The sequence below is a fragment of the Alligator mississippiensis genome, chromosome 5, assembly GCF_030867095.1.
Source record: "Alligator mississippiensis isolate rAllMis1 chromosome 5, rAllMis1, whole genome shotgun sequence".
Lineage (NCBI taxonomy): Eukaryota > Metazoa > Chordata > Crocodylia > Alligatoridae > Alligator > Alligator mississippiensis.
In genome coordinates, this window is record NC_081828.1 from 1,909,774 (window position 1) to 1,929,602 (window position 19,829).

At 61.6% G+C, this 19,829-nt stretch overlaps 1 protein-coding gene across 6 annotated transcripts in view; it reads left to right on the top strand.

Annotated features, from left to right (window-relative positions):
• The window catches only part of RNF220 (ring finger protein 220), a 226,246-nt gene extending 215,953 nt beyond the window's left edge, over positions 1-10,293 (top strand). For all 6 annotated transcript variants that reach the window (XM_059727728.1, XM_059727732.1, XM_059727729.1 and 3 more), the window contains 2 exons: positions 443-517; positions 7,757-10,293. In XM_059727728.1, the coding sequence (XP_059583711.1) occupies positions 443-517; positions 7,757-7,828 (147 nt within the window). In that variant the 3' untranslated portion in view covers positions 7,829-10,293. The remainder of the gene's footprint in view (positions 1-442; positions 518-7,756) is intronic.
• The last annotated feature ends 9,536 nt before the right edge of the window (positions 10,294-19,829 follow it).

Genomic DNA, 19,829 nt, shown 5'->3' on the forward strand with positions numbered 1-19,829 from the left:
CACCTCAGTCCCTGGTCTAGTATGGTCACGGGACCGTCCCTTGGGGATCAGTGCCACGTGGCTGCAGTAATTCCTGCGTTTCCCTCTCCAAATAACCAGGCTGAGCCGCGTCCCCCTTGAGCGGGTCATGAGTCTCCCTCAGACTCTTTCTGAGAGGCAGAGAAGTGGGCCGAGGAGGCTTCCCCCCGTTACGTCTTGCTTCATTTTCCCTCCATCTGGAAGCTGCTAGGAGCTTGTGCAGAGACCCTAGGATTTCTGCCCTCCCTGGTCCTGATGCTTCCTTGTTCCAGAGGTGGAAGGGCGAGGGGGGTCTCTGGCCTGCACCCTTTTGCCAGGCTCCAAGCAGGCGAGTGCCCCGGAGATGAGACCCAGGGGACAGGACCGTAGGGGAGGAACGGCCCGGCCTTCCCAGCGGCGGTAACGTCTCTGCTTCTCTCCGCAGGACTCGTACACAATGCCCTTGACTTCCATCCAGTGCTGGCACGTGCACTGCGAAGAATGCTGGCTGCGGACTCTGGTGAGGCACTCGACTACTTTCTTGTTGATTCGTAGACTTCTCTCACTCCCCAGACACGCGCTGTGCTTCAAATTACCGTGGGAGCCGGGGGCTGCTGTTTTGCACCATGTGCTCTGAGCGTGGTTCTGGCTCGGGGGTCCCAGCACTTGCAGCCAAGCGCCCCTCTCATGTTCCAGCCCCACCCGGGTTCCCCTGCCTGGAGTTGGGTGCGAGGTGCGATTGCTAGAGCAGCCCGGCGCCACACCATGGCTATAGCTGGCTTCAGGGCTGTGTGCTAGAGGGGCCCCGGGTGTGGAACGTGCTGGCCTGCTAGAGGAGTTCCTCACACGGGGCCGCTACAGCATTGGACCTCCACTGAAACGCACTGAGCTGAGCTTCCCAGGAAGCTTAGGGGGAAGTGAATGTAGCCGAGAGTGCTGGAGGTGGCTTTTATATCTAGAGGGGTGGAAACAGCATCGGGGGACGTGGCAATACTTCTCATTTGGTTTTGGACTGGATGGAAGGGGTGGCCTCGCACACCCCAGACTCAGAGTTTATTTGGAGGTGTCCCTGTCACCGCCGGCCTGACTCTTTCCTCGGCTGGAGAAGTGGAAATCAGAGCTGGTCCATTTTGCCCTGACTCTCCTGCCTTGGTGGGATGCTCCCATGGGGGAACGTCGCACCTTTCAGAGCAGTTGCTGCTGGGCACAGCGAAATCCTCTTGTCCTTACGACCCGACCATTGGGCAGTGTCTCCTTTAACACCGCTGCTTAAAAACCTTGCGTGCCAAAGCTGGCATCAGCAACATCAGGTCTTCATAGCAACCTCCATAACCTGGCTCTGCCCTGGGCAGTGTTACGCAGCTATTCCTCTGCGCCCGTCACCAGTTGGTCGTACAGGCTTTCATCCCCCAGCAGCAGCTGTCGTAGCAGGAAGGCGCCCCAGCGAACGCAGGCACCGCTGCCTTCGTGCGCCAGGGATTGCCGGGTTCAGGAGGGTGTTGCTGTCATGTATGGGGTCCCCCTCTCCTCCCTTTCCCCCTTAGCTGACCGGTCACAAGCCCTCCTGATGCTCATGTCCACCATCCCTGCTCCCTTGAGATCCCTTTGTTGCATTTCCCATCATCACGAGGCTGAACCCCTCCAGGCAGCCAGGGGTTCCCCTTGACTTTCCTCCGCCCCCCCCAGGAAAGCAGCACGTGGGGCTGCTCTCACTGTCCAGCCAGGGTCCGCGCTGGTCACTCGGCTCTTCCGCTGCCTGGGCAGGCTAGAGGGGATGGGGACAGGGCCAGCAGGATGGGGTAGGAGGCACTTGGCACTTGTGTAGGGGAAGCAATTAATAAGCAGCCACTCATCTGTTCCCCAGCCCTCCCCTCTCCCCGCAGCCCGCAATTTATTAAAGCAGGCCTTTCACGAGGCATGCTCCTGCGCAAAATCCCCCGGCCTGGGCTCGCATGTTTCTAATGTAACCATTAAAACGTAGCCCGAAGACAGCAATAAAAACCCTGGAACGCCTTGGTGCTTTTGTGTCTTGATCAAAGTCAATGTGTGTAATCTCGTTAAGGCTGCCCTCCCCTCCGCCTCGCCCCTTCCCCCGCTTTTTATGAATTTAATGGCACGCAGCAGCTGGGCCCGGCGTTGAGCGCGCACCAATCTACATTGTTCTAATTAAGGTATCTCCTTTTATTTCGGGCACAAAAGAGACTCTTGTTTTTTTTAACGAGCGAGGAGCTGTGGGATAGTGTGTGTAATAATCACCCCTGTTACCTTTCCCGGGGTATAAAGTGAGCCCCCCCCCCCCCCGGGGGGGCGAGGAGGGAGCCCGCGCGGGCAGCACACATGGAAAGACTTGGTCGGGGGAGCGGGGCGGCATTTTTCCCGTGTTGTGCAATAAACAATTTGTTGGAGTTCGGGGCGGGCGGCTCACGCGGGGCTTCCGGCGGCTTTTGAACGCGCTGGAGACCTGCCATCCATCCCGCCAGAGAGCAGCCCTGCTTCCCCTGCACGCCTGGGTTTTATATGTGCCGCCGAGGCCCGATACTCAATTAGATTTCTTCTTTGTATCGTCCGTTAAACAAGGAAACAAAGGATCAAAGCAGCCAGCAAAGCCGCGGGGTCTGCTCGGGGTGGTCAGAGGTGCGGGAGCTGGGCTGGGTGCCTGCATGAGTCTTCTCGCAGCAGAGAGGGCCTTAAAATGTTTTAGGCCCGAGGTTTTCCAGGCTCGGTCGTCTCTCGGCCCTCTCCCGCCTTCCAAAGGTGCTGCTGAGTATCGGGCCCGTAGGGCGAGGTTCTGCCCTGGAAAGGGCATGAAAAGGGCTGGTTTGTATCTTTGGCTTGGGCACGGGTCTGCGTGGTCGAAGAGGAAGAGGATGGGGGGCTACATACACGCTCGCCTGGGAGTGCGAGTCACTGGTGCATGCACCCTTTTCGTCCCTGGGACGTGCCGACCGTGGGGTGATCCACCAGGCAGGGCTGGCTGCGGCTCCTCTCCCAGCGCTGTATGGGGTGAGCAGGAGTGAAAGCACAGCGCCGACGGCAGCAGCCCTGGCTGAGGGCAGGCCTGTTCAGGAGGAAGCGTCCCTGATCTGCCGTGGAGTTAGGATGGCTGGAGTCCAGCAAGGGCCCAATGTGTCTTCATACCAGCAGGAGCTGGTGAATAATAATTCAGGGACTGTCCAAGTTGTGCCTGTTGTCTGGAGAGAGGACTGAGCCCCAGGGTGGTGCCCCACGCCCCGGTAGCAGCCAGGAGTGCTGCCACGTGGGTCCACGTGTGCCAGGATGCCGGGTGTGCCTGTGTCCCACGCAGCGGCGGTCTGCATAATCTAATAATCCCTGCCTGGATTGGTCTCCAGCTTTGTTTGAGTCGGCTTCTGAGCTCCTTGGTACTTGACAGCCTTTCTCCAGGGCTGAACCAGGTGTGTTTGATTCGGTTGGTGTCGTGCTTCCAGGAGGCAGGGGGTCTCTCTGTCCTCAGATAGGGAAACTGAGGCACGTTTGCAAAGCGACGGCTCCGTGAGACAGAAACGCAGACTCAGGGCACCGCTCCCCACGGCTCCTTCCAACCACGTGGTTTCCTGCTTGGCTCTCCTGCTCGAATTGGTGGCATTGTAGGGAACGAGAGCATGTCCCCCGGTACTGCCGGCTAAGCGATCTTTCCAGAGCCCAGGACAGCTGAAGCACCGCAGCGCCTCCTCTGCCGCTCACCCGCTTGAGGACTTCTCCGAAGGACCCCTGGGGCAGGTGCACCGCAAACCCCTCCAAAAGCCCCAAGCCTTCAGCCTAGGCTGGCAGAGGGCACAAGGAGCACCCTTCAGCCAGCAGCCGCTCTTGTCTAGAGCACGAGGCAGCAGCCCAGCCCACGCGTGCATCCCATCATGGCAGCATGCACGCAACCCACCTTGCTGAACGTGTCTTTGGCCCTGGATGGAGCCGCGCTGCCACTGGCGCAATCAGTGAAAGTGCTGCGCAGCCGTTGTCTGGCTGCAGCCGTCCCAGGGAACCGTGTCCTGAAGGACGAGAGCTATAAGGAATGTGGTCTGGCAGCTCGGGCAGGACTTGAGGAGAGGCCGAGGGAACTGGGCTCGTTTAGTCTGCAGAAGAGAAGACCGAGGGGGATTGAATAGCAGCCTTCACCTCCCTGCAGGGGGGCTGCAAAGAGGATGGAGCTGGGCTGGTCTCAGTGGAGGCAGATGACAGGACAAGGAGCAGTGGGCTCACACTGCAGCAAGGGAAGTTGAAGTTGGATATTAGGAAAAACTCTCTCACTTGAAGGGTAGTAAAACATGGAACAGGCTCCCCAGAGAGGCGGTGCAGTCTCCATCCTTGGAGGTTTTTAAACCCCGGGTAGACAAAGCCTTGGCTGGGATGCTGTAGTTGGGGGTGGTCCCGCTTGGAGCAGGGGTTGGACTAGTTGTGACCTCCCGAAGTCCTTTCCAGCCCTGATTTTCTAGGATTCTGTTACCTGCTCCACTGTTGCTTGGCGGTGAGAGACCCTGCGCAATAGCCCCCGCGTTCATGAGCTGTCCAGGGCTGGCTGCCGGTCTGTCCACTCCTGACCCCAGCAATGGCAAAAGCTGCTGCAAATGACCCCAGAGCGTGCCTTCATCGGTCCGGAGCACCCCCTGCCCGGATGCTGCATCCTCTTGGGAAACTGCCGGCCCCCCAGGGCAGTCGGAAGTATCTCAGCCCACACTTCACCTCCTCATTTCGGTCTAAAACAACCACCACGTCATTCCTCTTCCTTTTTTAAGAGGAAGCCTCTTAAACCAAAGCGCCCCGATCCTTCCCAGCCCCACGTGAGCCCTAACGAATTAGTGGTGCTTTGGCTCTCGTTAACTTCTTTTTCAAACCACCCAGAGCGATTAGCCGGCAGGGTGGATCCATCACTTGCCAAATCGTAATTAAGAAAGGAGCACAGGGCGGGGGAAACGGATCCCATTGTGGTCTTGGCCCCTCTTTTTGGCTGTGTTTCAGCCCTGAAGCAAACTTCCTGCAGCGGGTGGGTTGTTTTTTTTTTACAGACCCCTGAAAAGTGGGGTTTGTAATGGAAAAGCTGAGGTGGGCGCTCCTGTGGCCCACACGGCTCTTGCACATCAAGGCTTTTCTACCAAGGAGGGATGAAAGGAGCAGAAGGACCTGGAAGAAAGAAAAAAAGAAACGGCCGACAGGTGTGACTTGTTACGGTGCCGCATTTTTATTTCAAGGGGAAAGTTTTTAGTAAGTCCAGCTGGCAGGTGAGCTGGGGAGGTGTGGGGAGCACATACCTTCCCTGCTCCCAGTGCCAGCGCACGAGAGAGGACGGCTTTAATCGCCCCTTGTAACAAATAGAGCGCGCCACTGAAAAAGGGGCCAGGGCAAGGAGCAGAGTCGTAAGGGGGAGATTTTTTTTTGGTCTTTCAGAAAAAACCCAGTGCTTAGAAGTCGGGGCTCTGACCCCGGCACGCGTGGGGTGGGGCGAGGACGCCGGCCAGCAGGAAGAACTCTTGAGGGTCATTTGCACCTGCACTATTTAATGCCCAAGCGGGCACGGAGCCACACGCACAGCCAGCCCGCCGGCGGGACCTCTGGGCTTGAGCGTCCATGCTGCAGACAACAGCCTCGGGCACATCACCCCGCCCTGGGCACAGGTGACGTGCCACCCGCTGCCGCCGCTGTAAAAGAGCCCATGTCCAGGCACGAAGCACAGCCGGGCGTTTTTCCCATAGGCCCAGCAGCTGGACCGCGTGGAGACGCAGCTCCCGCCGTGCGCTGGTGGGCAAGGACGCTGCCGAACGCAGGGTGTGGGAGAGCCTGGAGGCTTCGTGCGAACGCCGGGAGGAAACGGGCAGGCTTCAGCTGGGCCTCTTCTGCCCCCGGCCTCGGAGCTTCACCGGTGCTGCCCGCCGGCTTCAGGCTGCTTTGACGAGAGCCAGGTTAGGTGACACGGGGACATACCAGAAGAGGCCGTTTATCTGCCTGCCGTCCTGGCGTGCCCAGGGCTAGGCCGTCCCCCTGGCTCTGGACCTGGCGCAAGAAGGGCGTTCTCACCAGATCCCAGCCGGGGGGAAGCGGCACAGGCAGGCCCTTCGGAGCAGGGATCCCCGAGGGAGCTGCCCTCGGCAGGGGCGGCCGTCCCCGCGATCGAGGGCTCCGTGTGCTCTCCGCCGGGCGTGTTCGAGCGCGCGGCTGTCAGAGCGGTGAGCAGTGCCGTTCTCCCGGGGCAAGCGCCTCCGCCCCCAGCGCCAAGCCGCGTTCTCCTCCCTCGCCCGGCTCTGGGGCCGCACGTGAAGCAGGTGGTGTGTGCAGAGCCGGGTATTGCTGGGGCAGGGGAGGACCGGCCCAGCCTCATTATACAAGGTGTGCAGGCTGGAAAGCACTGCCTCTTCCCTCCCCCACCAGCCCCCAGCTGCTGATCCCCTTTCCTGGAAGCCTGACACGCGGGTGTTTCTCTGTTGGCTTGGACACGGCTCTGCGCTGGGGCCTGCACGGCCTCGTGGTCGGCTCCCTCTCCTTGCCTGTGCTCCTTGTGAAAGACAAGGAGACAGCCCTCCGTGCTCAGACGTGCAGGGGAGCACCCAGCCAACCCCGCGCACCATCCTGACGGGTGACGCTGACTGGGCGTCCCCCTGCCTCTGGCCTTACAGGCTGGGCCCCGTCTCTGCTGGATGGAAAACCCAGAACCAGATGTGCCGTAGCCACCACATCTGGAATGCCTCAGCCCCCTGTGGGTGCTGCCTTTTGCAGCCACTGCCCAGCATGACGGGATTGTTCGGGGGCAGATGCAAACTTCGGGGCCCCGCACCACCTCTCGCTGCTGGGAGGGCCCCCGAGGACAGAGCCCCCGGGATGTGGGGTGATGAGGGATTGAAGCTGCGGGGCTGGTGCCTGCGCCCCAAGTTGCAGAGACTGGGTTTAAGGCAACGAGTCTCAGCCAGTGCCTGGGGTGCCGCGGGGAGCCACGCAGGGTTAGCACCGGCTGGCGTGGAGGCGGGATTCGCACGGGGAACCCAGAGGTTGCACACAGGAATCAACAGTTGTGGTTGTTTCATATTCGCTGCAACTGCTCTGTGGTCAAAAAACGAGTGAAAACTCAAGGGCTGGTATTTTCCGTGGGGGCCTTGAGTTCCCCGGGGGGCCTGGAGTCTAGGTAGGCTAAAAAGATTGAGGACCACTGGTTTATGCATTTCCAGGGAAGTACATCAGCTTCTGGAAAGGGGAAAGGGCCTGTCCTGGGCTGCAGAGTCCAGAGCTTTGCTCTGGGCAAGGAGATGTGGGGGGTGGATGGTAGACGTGGCCATCCCGCTGCTTCCCAGGTCTGACCCTCCCCTGGCAGCAGCACCAGGCAATCCCAGTCGGGACCAGCTCCACTGCCGAGCCTCACGGCATCTGTCTCCCCCGGGCAGGGCAACGTCTCCTGGGGACCTTGTGGGCCTGGCGTCGGAGGTGCTGAGCATCTTCAGCCCGGCGCTTCACGGGGGTCTCGGAGCAGCGTGGCAGGATGGGAGCCCTGCCCTGCTCCCGAGTCCAGCCGCCCAGAGCCCCCCGAGCCGCATCTCCCCCAGCTGCACGTGTTGGCAGCAGGGTCGGGGGCCACAAAGAGCAGCCCCCATACCCTCAGCATCAGGCGCCGTATGCTCCGAGCTGCTGCGCTGGCCTCCCCTCCTTCCCCGGGGCCAGGCCCTTGCTCCAGCCCCCGGAGCTGGGCAGGGCAGGGCAGGGGGCAGGCATTGGCCAAGAGGCAGATCTACCCCCCGTGACGCCCCTCTGTCTCTGTCCCCTGCAGGGTGCCAAGAAGCTCTGCCCTCAGTGCAACACCATCACGTCTCCGGGCGACCTGCGGCGCATCTACTTATGAAGGAGGCAGCCGGAGGGCGGGATCCGGCGGCTCGGCCCAGCCCGGCTCCAGCGCCGCGGCGGGAGGACGACGACCGCGACGGCAAGAGACGTTTTTAACAGAACCCAATAGACTCCGACCGCGGCCAGGAGGCTGCGGGAGCAGCGGGGACGCCACGGACCGAGCCTGGCCGTGGGACCTCCTTCAGCGACTCCGGTGGGCAAGCCCCAAACCTTTGGCTGTGACGCCCCCTTTTTAAACCAGTACCCCAGCCCCGTCTCCCCGGCGCTGGATGAGCATCGGAGGGGCGTGCGACCCCTTCAGAGCAAGGGACCCTTGGCGAGACACGGAGCCAGAACCTGTAACTCGTGCTCTTGGTTCGGTTTTTTTTTTTTTGGTTGTTTTCTGAGTTTCGTTTGGTTTTTCGTTCCGTTCTGTTTTCCCTTTGGGTTTTTTCGTTCGTGGTGTTCTAGTGACTTAAAAAAAAAAGGTTTAAAAAAGACAAAAAAAAACCTAACCCCCCTCCCACACACAGGCAGAAATGAAGCACATGTAATATAGACGATATATGTTTACAATGTTGTGTATAAATGGGATAGACTCAAACATTACATACTAATAAGTTTCCCTTCCGCCTTTTTTTGGTTGTATTTTTTTTAAAGAAGAAAAAGAGAAAGAAAGAAAAAGAGCAGAGAACATTAAACCCATATTTTTCTTGGTTCTGCAAAGTTTTGGCATTAAAGTCATTAGTTTAAAAAAAAAAAAAAAGAATATATATACATATATATATAATATAAATGGTTTAATGTTCTGTGGTGTATATTTCCTCATTCAGATATGAAGTTAACAGCTCTTAGTAATGGCTGTAGCATCACCCATAACTTACAGGACTTATGGGGAGTAGAGGAGATGGTTTTTTGTCATTAGTCGTAGCTAATGGGGCTATTTATACTAGGATCCTTTTCCCCCCGGAAGGACAACCGCGGTCATTTCTCAGCAGGGGAGGCGGAGGGCCCTGGCTCCCGGGCCCGTGGCCTTTCCCACCAGAGACGGCAACGAACTCGGCTGGTCCCAGCCTGCCCCGTGGCCCGCTCCGAGCCCAGCCGCGTCTCCCGGGCTCCCCCCCAGCACCGCCACCGCTGCCTCGGTTTGTGCCCCGTCGACGGACTCGCTGTGCTGCACGAAGCTGCCCGTGCCCGCCTGCCGCAGGGCGGCCCGCGGCCTTTTGTCCCCTCCCTGCCGGCTGGGAAAGGCCCCGGGGCCGGGTGCTTCCCGTCTCCCGTCGGGGCGGCGCTGGCTCTACGCCGGTCTCGCCCCGCACGGTGTCCCGGCAGGGAGACGCTAGGAACCGTCCCGACTTGTTCTGCACCTGGGGCTTTCCCTTCGCACACCTCGGCAGCCCCGTGCTCCCCGGCCTTCCAAAACCGCCGCGGGCCAGCGGCGCCGCAGACTCGCCTGCTCGCTCCCGGCTCACGGGGCCGTCTGCGCCCCCCAGGAGCAGAGCTGCGCCGCTTGGCCCGGCCAGTGTTGCAAGGCTGCGCGGGCACCGCTAAGCCAACGGCCGAGACCTCACCGTGGGCTGCGACGTTGGGGTCTTCTAGCTTTTCCTCCCCACATGTGAAGTGGCCACGCAAAGACCTGTGTGGGCTGGTGTATAAAGGTGGCTGAAGCAAGCCGTGGCGAGGCACCGGGGTCAGCAGCTCGAGCTGGTTCAAAGGCCTCTCCTGGGGGTGCCGGGATCTGGCTGCCGGACGTGTGAAAACACCCAGAGCTGCCGTCACGCACGGGCAGACGGTCGCTGGAGCCGGCATCTGGGGGGCAGCTGGATCTAGCCGCTGGGCGCCCTCCTCGCCTCCATGTAGGCAGCGCTCAGACCCTCCGCACCTTTAGCATGAGGGTTGTAGAAGCAGCCGGGGAGGAAACATCGCGGCGAGGGAACGTCAGGGCTTTGCTTCGGGGCCGGCACGGGCAGGCCGCGCAGCGTGGCCTTGACCCGGGAAGCGAGTTCGAGGGCGGCGCAGCGATCCGTGTTGGGGGCGGGGGACAGAGCGGGCGCTCGATGCCCAGGCCGGCTTCTCCCCCCGGTGTGTTGTGGACCAGCAGTGTGCTGTATGTACGTAGCTGTAAAACCATATGTAACCAGTACCGTTCCTTTCTTTTCATGTAAAGCCATCCCTGTTTCGTCACGGCGCGGGTGGGGGGTGTACGGGAACCGGGGTGGGGGGGAGTCTCGTCTGGGCCTGCTCTGGAGCCAGCCGCGGCCTGCAGCACGGCATCGCTTCCGCCTCTTCCGCAGGGAGTTTTAAGGAAAAAGGAAATAATAAAAAGACGTACGGAGTCGACGATCTTTGCCCAAAGAATCCCAATTGCACACGGTGATATTCCAGTCGTGTCCATGATTGTGTGTCAATGTATATTCTATAAAAAGGTACTTGTCATTCCCGTTTGTAAACTACATTTGACATTAATTAAACCAGTATAAATCCTCCCGTCTCTGCCTCCCTTCTCCACGCTGGGCCCTAGCCCCCGGCGCGGCGCGGGGTGGGCTCTGGGCGTGGGATCATACAGGCCTTGCAGCCGCTCGGGGAGAAGCAGCCGGGCCCTGGAGAGCAGCAGCGACCTCCCAGGGAGAAGATCCCACTGCTCCCACCACATCTACCACGGGCACGACGGCAGTGGGAGCAACCAGGGGGCAAGGAAACCATTCTCCCTGGCACGGCTGGGCCCGAGCAGCGTCGTCCCGAGGTGGCTGGTGTCCCCCAATGCGCCGGAGGCCGAAGTGGCTGGTTTTGCACCAGCTGGAGGCTGCAGCACCTGGGGATGAATCTGCTGCGAGGCTCTGAGCTCCAGCAGCCGGGAGATGCAGCCCCAGGCTGGGCTGGGTGTTGCTGCGAGCCAGGCGGAGAGGGATGTGCGGTCTGAGCCCCGCCATGCATCCATCCCGCTATGCCCCTGCAAGGTGAGCAGGAGACGGGCGGGTGTGAGTTCGGGCTTCCCCCCACGTCCAGGCGACGGGTGCTAGATGTGCCCGGGCTCGGACATGCCAGCGGTGGACCATGCACACGCTGCTTTGTCAGGGCAGGGTGGCCGGCAGCTCCCGGGGGCTGAGCCCAGGGGAGGGGGAAGCAGCCCCAGGACGCCCCCTTCATTGCAGCAGGGCCAGCCCCCCCCACGCCAGCTCCTCTGTGCCACAGCTCGACCAAGAGGAGACTCTCCAGTGACGCTTAGCAGTACAGGGCACGTGAAACGCACTGACTGGCTCCCATCAGCAGCAGGGAGCTGTCTCGCACACAACACACACACACGTGGCCTGACCCAGCTGAGGTGGGGTCATGGTGCAGTGATGCCGACACCAGTCTCAGACCCCACTTCCACACCAGACCCGCCTGGGCATCATCCGTGCACAGGGAGCCTCTCCACCGCTCTAGGTGTTGCAAGGTGACTTGCCCGAGGCCACAGAAGCAGGCAGTGGCAGAGCCCAGCCGGAACCCAGGTGCCCCATCCCCAGGCTGGGTGTAAAGGGAGCAAGGAGGAGGCAGCCGCCTGCCAGGGGCTCTGCCCAGCTGCTGCGGGCGAGTGCCTGGGTGGTTCACGGGGGGTGTCCAGCCCCGCGGCCCCCAGCCTGGACGAGGGGGTGGGATGCACTGGGGCACCTGGAGGTTGCACGCAGCTCGGCTGGCCTGAGCGCAGCCAGGAGCTGAGCGTCCAGCCCCTGGGCCCGCAGCTGTCCTGGGGGAGCCCAGGCCGGGGGTGACCCCTGCAGCCGCCCAAGCTGGACGGGGCGGGTGGGGGTCGTGGTCCTGGCGCTGCAAGGTGGGGCACTGCTGGCCCCTGCTGGCAGGAACGGGCTTTGCAGCAGCTGGGACAGGGCTGGGGGTCCCCCCCCAATGCACCACCCCGCTTCCCATCAGGGAAAGGACCCAGGCATCCTGCACCCCGGACCCCTGCATTGGGGGTGGGGGGGGGGATTAGCTTGGCTTCAACACACCTGCCAAGCGTGACCATGAGCCTGAGAGCAGTGGGGGGCAGTTTGAGCCCCCAGCGCCGGGCATGGCAAGGCTGGGGGTCCCCTGGGTCCCCAGTGCTGCTGAAGGGGGGGCAAGCATCCCCTTCCTCCCAGCCCAGCCCTGAGAAAGCGATTAGCATTGACCAGCATCCAGCTGCCCCCGGCCTGGAGAGGTCAGAGGTCAACGCCGGGCGGGGGGCAGGTTCGATAATGAAGTCACAGCAGCTGCATTATTTTGCCGTTTGCCTTGACCGGCGCGGGGCCGGGGGGAGCCGCCCCAAGAGAGCTGTGCACCTGCGTTAGCGCCCGGGGCAGGTTACAGCCCCCCCGTGCCCTCGGGCAGCGAGCTGGGCCGACGCAGCGCAGCTCCAGCACCCAAGCAGGGGCTGTGGGACAAGGGCCCCCCGCCCCCTTGCCCCCGCTTCAGGCACCCCGGGCTGCGCTGCCCTCGGGAACCCTCTGTGCCGCAGCGGGGAGGCGAGCAGGGCCTCTCTCCTGCTCTGAAAGCCCTGCCGGGGAAGGAGAATCCCCCTTGGCTGTTAGCATTACGGGGCTCCTGACACACGGATGCAGTGCCAGCCCCCGGGGGGTGTTCAGGCCGGGCTGTTTGCACGTTCCCCAGCAGACATTACAACCCCGCTTGCTGTGAGCAGCCCGGCGCTAGGCCAGACCCTCCCAGGTTTGGGGGGGTTGCTTCGCAGGGGGGTCCCTACACCTGCCAAAGGAGGTGACTCGATTCCCCTCTGCAGCCGGAGGTCCTGGAGCTGCGATGCCCCCAGACATGGCGGCTCGGGGCCAAGCCCCACCTGCGTGCTCACGGGACGGCGCCAGCTCCGCTGCAGCAGTGCCAGGGCAATCCCTTGGCTCTACCAGGACAGCCAGGTCCACACCAGTCTGGACCCCCTGGGCACGGGGGTTTGGGACGTTTCTGCCCTAACTGCAGGGGCCAGAGGGCTGTGGGACCCACGCAGAGCTGGTCGGAGACGTGGACAGGATGTGGTTTGGCCACGGGTTTGATTCTGGGGCTGGTCAGTAGTAACCGGTCAGTCCTCCGGGGCTGGAGCTGGTACGGACCGAGCCTTTTAGTGCTGGACGCTGCAAGGGAGAGAGGAACAGGGGCAAACCCCGCTCAGCCCTCACTCGCCCATGGATGCAGGACACGGCAACTTTTATCGTGATGCCATGCATGTCTGCAGCGGTGCGGGCGCAGGAAGCCCGGGGGCAGGCTGCAGGCTGGCAGGGTTGATTGCAGCCTGCCCGGGCAATGGGGCCAGCGGAGAGGGATAATTAGCTAGCAGGACGATATAAGGCTCCCAGGAAAGAGCTGGAGGGAGAGCGAGGGTTTTAGGGAGAGGAGCTAAAGACAAGCAGACAGATGAGAGGAGCTGGAGACAGGTGAACAGGTGGGAGCTAGCAGCCCGAGAGAGCGGAGCCGGCGGGTGAGCTCCTGGTGCAGCCGTGCAGGGGTTTATCCTGAGAAGTGTCCTGAGGCCGTGAAGAGCACAGCGAGATACGGAGACCGCGAGTGTGGGCATTGCGGGAGTACATGGACCGGAGACCTCGCTCAGTGCTTGCTCGTGTCCCGCCCGAGGGAGCTAATCAACCCCGAAGTCTAACGAGCGTGAGTGCCTCCAGGCCCAACCCTCATGTGCACGCAGGGCGCGAGGGTGCAACGCCGCCGGCCCCCGGGACGTTCCCCGGCTCAGCCAGGCCCGCGGGGATGCAATGGGGAGCACGACCGGGCATCGTGGGAATGCCAGGGAAGGGGTTCGGGGCTGGGCAGCATCTGGCGCGGGGCCCCGTCCGCGCCCGGGTCCCCCCAACGGGACGCTAATATTTTATTTAAAGCGCGGGGCGGGGCGGGGCCGTGCCGTATCGAACGTATTGAGCAAATGCTAATGTGTAATAGCGCGCGTCAGGGGGCTCGTCCATCACCCCCGCCGCCTTCTGGGGGGGATCCATATCTAATTAACAGTAATGAATGAGGGAGCCGGGCCGGCGACAGCGTGCCAGGTTGTTATGGAAATGAGGCAATCCCATTAGGCAAAACACTTAATTAAACAAAACCTCCTGGAAGGCAGGTGCTGGCCGGACCCTGGGCCGGGGCCTGGGGAGCCGTGCTCTTGGGCCGCCCCGTCTTGGTTGTCCCTGTGTCGGGGGGACGGGGGACTCGCGTCCTCCTCTGGGCCGAGGGCCGCGGCCCCGGAGAGACCGGGCAGCTTGGTGCCGTGTCCGGAGCTGGCTGGGTTGTGCAGCCCCTGGCGCCGAGGCTCGGCCCTTACCCGTGGCCTGCAGGCCTGACTGGCACCAAGACAGGGAGCTCAGCCCTCACGTGCCCATGGAAACCACACTGCTACACGTGTGCGTGTGAGTGTGTGTGTGACCATGTACACCATCACTACACGTGTGCATGCATGCCCCTGTACACCACACTGGGGGGGGGGGTGAGAGAGAAAGAGAGAGGGACCATGTACACCACTGCTACACGTATGCATGCACACCCATGTACACCATACTGCTACGGTGTGTGTGTGTGTCCATGTACACCGCATGGCTACCTGAATGTGTTTGCCCACGTGCCCCACATTGCTGTGTGTGTGTGTGAGAGATCATGTACACCAATACTACACATGTGCATTCGTGCCCCTGTATACCACACAGCTATGTGTGTGTGTGAGAGACAGACCAGGTACACCACTGCTACACGTGTGCATGTGTGCCCATGTACACCACACTGCTATGTGTGTGTGTGCATGTGCATGTGCGTGTGTGTATGTATGAATACATGCTTGCACAGCAACACACACCTGGTGCCCTGCACAAACGCAGCCTCACACCCACACCCTTGCACTGGACATGCACATGTGGGTCCACAACAGCACCTGTTCCAAACACACATGCAGAGGCCCATTGCCCACCTATGTGCATCACACACACACACACCCTGCACACACGCACCTGCCGAGGATGTGACCCTCAGCTCCCCGCCAGCCCCACGAACCCGGCCGGGCCTGTGACTCGGGTCCGGGCGCAGCGAGTCCCCACCCCGTGCCCATCCCAGCTCGTGGGGGAGCCTGGAGACTTAATTCGCATGCACGCCGTGCCCGCCTGGGTTTCATGCCCCCCTGGCCCTGGCCCTGCGCCCCCACATCGACGCGGGCGCGCGCGGCAGGAAGCCAGGCACAGATTTCCGATCGCAGGCGTGTACTTGGCTCCTGCTCTATTGACACCGGAGCTGGAGGGGCTCAAGGTTAATTCCTTATCAATACCCTATTGTCAGCTCGTTAATCAAAGCGGGAGGTCAGGGCTGCTGAGGTGCATCTGCCTGCCCATGCGTGTCCGGCGGCCGGATTGGGGTGGCCGGAGTGGACCCCAGCCTGGCCCAGGGACCACGGTCTGGGGGAGAGCGGGGCTGGCAAGTGTACATTGCATCTCAGCCTTGACCAGGCTGCCCTCTGCTACCCTGCCCGTGGGCACAACGCCCCGGGCCTCGAGAACGGGGATGGCCAACCCGCGGCGTGCGTGCCACGCGCGGCACCCACGGCACGGCCCGTGGCAGAGTGGAGAGGGAGCGGGGACACGGCAGCAAATAGGGCGGGGAGCAGAAAGCGGAGCAGCAGATGGAGCAGGGAGCAAAAAGCAGAGCAAGGGAGCGGGCGGGGAGACAAGGCAGGAAGCAGAAAGAGCAGGCAGCACATGGCGAGAAGCAGAAAGCAGAGCAGGAGCTCGGACAGGCGCACAGGGCAGGGAACGGAAAGAAGGTGAATAGATTGGGCTGGGAGCGTGGGCGAGGGAGCTGAAAGCAGAGCAGCAGATCAGCCCAGGAGCCAGAACAAGGAGCAGAAAGCAGAGCAGCAGATGGGGCGGGGGATGGGGAGGGCCCCGGGAGAGGGTGCAGGGCTGACCTGTGCCTCTCCTGCCAGTCCGGATGGCCCCAGATGCGGCTGAGTTAAGGTTGCTGGTGGTTCCCCACCACGCGGGGAGGGTCCTGGGGGTCTGTGCGGGCCGGGGGCAGTTTCACTCGTGACAGGGCAGCGGGACCGTGGCCCCAGCGTGACGTCTGCAGGGATTTCCTCCCCGCTCAGACTGGTCTGGACTGGGGGGTGCCTTCCTCTGCAGCGGGGGCACGGCCTGGCCTGGGCTTTCGGGAGCGTCCTTTGTAACAGCAGGACGTTGGCGCCCGTGGCCCCCCTGCTTTCCCGGGGCAGGGGCAATACCCGGGGCTGTCGGGGGCAACGGTGTCGTGTTGCTCAGACCCGGGGTTTGTCCGGGCTGGTTTGCACAGGGCTGATCCTGCCTCTGGCGGGGCTTGGACTGGATGTGACCCTGCAGCTCCCGCGGCTCTGGGACCCTCTGTGTGCAGCGCTGAGCTGGGGTGCGTCGGACCCCGTCTGCTGCTGTTCACGCCGGGCCTTGCCCAGCGGCCAGGGCACAACCAGGCGGTCCAGAGCCCCCTGCACGCGGCCGGCAGAGAATTGAACCGAGCACCATCCCCTGCCGAAATGACAGGAGGGTCCGGTGCTGTCATCTGCCGGTCACCGAGGGCAATGACCACCGTCCTTCCTACGGACCCGGTCCCATGGCTCTGCCCTGCCCCGATGGGATCCTGTACCACCTCTGGCCTCTTCCAGCTGTGCATTAAGCGGCCCGACTCCCGTCTGTCAAGTGCAGTCGCTTCTGTCTCTTCTCCTCCCTCCAGGACTAGGACCAGACGTTGCATTTGTCCCCAGATAAATTGTGCCGTGGTTGTTCTGGAACAAAAATATCCCGGGATTGGCGTGTCCACACATCGCCCTTCTCACCAGCAGCTGAATGCCGTGCCGCTTTCCTGCCCGTGACTCAATGGTGCAATGCTGGGGTAACCGTACAGATGTACTGGCAGGATCCTGGCATAAATTGTGACAACTTCTTATCCAGGAAACTTCTTTAGGATTTATCGCGGGACGATAGAAATGGATGTCTGTATGACAGCACTTTGTCCTGGGATTAAACTGGATTATCCCGGGACACGTGCGGTGTCTGTTCGCAGCTGAGGTGAGACCTGTGCAGGGAGGAGTGTGTTTCGATGGGGTTTGGGGGCTTGTTTGGGGTTTTCTTGGTGCCTGATTTACGGGGCGAGGGCTGGGAAACGCAGCATCGGCCTTTCAAACCCCTGTCCTGGTGGTGCCCGGGGCTTAACCAGGACTATCTGCTTTGCTTCCACTCTTTACAGTTTCTCTTCGGCTGCAAAACCCGACCCTCTCGCTGGGCTCGGGTGCCCCGAGCTGGGGGTGCCCGGCCCCCCCGTGCAAGGAGAGGGGACACGAGCACCTGAGCCTGGGAGAAGGGGAGGATTTAAACCCGCTGCTCTCCAGGCCCCGAGTCCCAAAGCCTTTACCGGAGTTAGGGCAGAACAAGCTACAGCAAAACGCAGCCAGGAGAGGCGGGCGCTCCCCTGCCTGCCCTCGCACCTGGTCGGGACCCGAGGGTCCTGCCCAAGTTATTCCGTGCTGCACAAAAGCCTTAAATACTCAGTGGCCCAAGCTGAACGCGCCTGCCCCCGTAGCCCGGGAGCTGGCAAGCCCGGCTGTCACCTGGGGAGCATCCTTGCCACGTGCCCCTGGTTTCTGTGGACATCAGGAGCCTTTTGGGGGGAGCCGGCTTGGGGTTTGGAGGGTGACACGGTAGCTGCCTCCCTGGGCTGCCCGCAGGAGCGATGCGTGCAGGGACGTGTTTTGCACCAGGCAGGTCTTCATTGGAAACCCCAGCCGTGCCCTCGGCTCTGTCAGGGCCCAGAGGATCCCGTCAGGCTTGGGGCACAGCACCGTTTGCTCCTGTACAGAGGACGTGAACTGGGCCCATGAGACATTCATAGATTCGTAGAAAATGAGGGTGGGGAGGGAGCTCAGGGGGTCACATCCAGTCCACCCCCTGCTCCGAGCAGGACCAGCCCCGACTCCATCATCCCAGCCAGGGCTTTGTTGACCCGGGTCTTGAAAACCTCCAAGGATGGAGACTGCACCAGCAGCTCTGAACATTTTTCCCGGGTGCCTGGACCCACACGTTGCTCTGGCCCGCAGAAACGAACGGCATTAACCGTCCCTGAGCAGACGCAGGGCAGCCTGCGCTCCAGAGCAAACGGCTGGAAGATGTACGGTGCCCAGGAAAGGGCTGAGCGTGCCCACCCAGCAGCAGCACCTTGCAGAGGAGCCGTGGGGACTGCCCCAGCCCTCCTCACCACCAGCAGCTGGCAGCGGGGACGGGGAAGGAGAAGAGACGACCAGTTTGCGTGTTCACGCTCACCCTGGGCTTGTGGACCTGAGTGATGGGTGTGCGACAAAGTGAGCCCACCTTGGAGCACCAGCCCCAGTGACACGGTTCCCCAGGGGCTGCGGGCTCCTTCCCTGCCTCCCACGGCCGGTCCTTCCTCATTCGATAAGCCTGGTTTTCTCGGGGTGCAGAAGAATTCAGGGGTTCAAGTTACAGGTAAACCAGGAGCCAGCAGGCGTGAGCCTTGCATCCCTCGCTGCTCCTGCGTCGTCGTTACCAACATACCTGGGCCTGCCCCGCTAGCACCGGCTTCCCAATTGCAAAGATTTTACTACAACCCCTGCTTGGCTTTGCTTGTGACCCGAGCAGCACGCGCCTGTGCCTCTCCCGGCACGAACGACTGGTCTCGTGCGCTCTGTTGCACAGGGGCCCCGGACAGAGCGGGCAGCAAAGTGGCACGTGCCGCAGGGGAAAGGGCAAGACACCAACCAGCTGCCTCTCCGGCCCTGCCGCGTGCTAAATAACCTCCCGGGCACGACCGTCGTTAGGACGACAGGATGTGGCACAACGAGCAGAGCCCTGCAGCTGGGTGCGTGTGGCTTACTCCATAACCCAGCTGCCCCATGAGGCGGGTGGGCATGCCCGTTCGTCCTGCCTCTGGATGAGGGTTTATTCCTCATGCCAGGCCCTGCGAGGACCCCGCAGCCGGTGTCTCCATGGTCAGGAAAGCAGACGGATCGATGCTTCAGTGCTGCCACCTACTCGCCGGGCTCCCGCACAGCAGCGCCGGGCTGGGGGCTCGGCAGCTGCGCGGTGCCGGAGTCAACAAATCTAGCGTCGGGTCTCCCAGTCTGGGCGACTGTATTAATTTATGAGGTGTGTACCATGAAATCAGCTTAAACGTTTCTATAAATGCCGCCACGGCAGCCGCCGGGGCCGAGGCGAGCGCTGGTTAGTTTAATAACCTTTCCTTTATTATCTCTGATCCTTAGGAGAGCTCTTACCGTCCTACAACTCATTGGTTTGATGTTCAGAAACAAAAATACAGCCCTGGCTCCGTGGCGGGCTCCAGAGGACGGGAACGCCAGCGGCTGCAGCGAGCTGAGGGAACGCCACGAGTGCCAATCCCGCCTGGACCGGCCCGGCTTGGCTAATGGAGCTCGTGGCACCGAGACAGGATGCCGTGCCGGCAGCAAGCTAGCAATTAAAAAAAGAAAAAGCCGCTTATTAAAATGAACCCAACTGGAGCTGGCCTCGGGAGCATTTCCCTTCTGGTTCATTCACACCCCTGCCTATACACGCAGGCACAAGGCCAGAGCGTCTTTAGGCTGCTAGGTCGGCGGTGGCAATCTCTCCGTTCGAGGCTGAGCTCTACCACGGCTCGTTGATGGGTCTCGAGGCGTCTTAGGAGCCCAGTCCTTGAGCCCAGGAGTTGCAGGTCTTTCCTCCGGGGAGAGCAGGCCACAGGCTGGGATTTCTCCCCTTTTCCTTTCTCTGCGTCGAGGGTAAAATACCTCACCTCAAGGCGGGATGGCGTTCAGTGGAGGTTGCGGTGCCATTGGGATCAGCTGGCAGCCAGCTCCTCCAGGGCAGCGAGATATCTCGGAGGGCCACGACAGCAGCGGGACATAGTGGCGCTCTGCTATTCTCCATCCCCCATATGCAAAAGGCAGCTGCGATATCCCAGGACGCGTCCGTGATGAGCAGACAGTCATCGCAGACGGACACCTGAAAACCAGATGTGAACTCTTTTCTCCAGAGATTTCA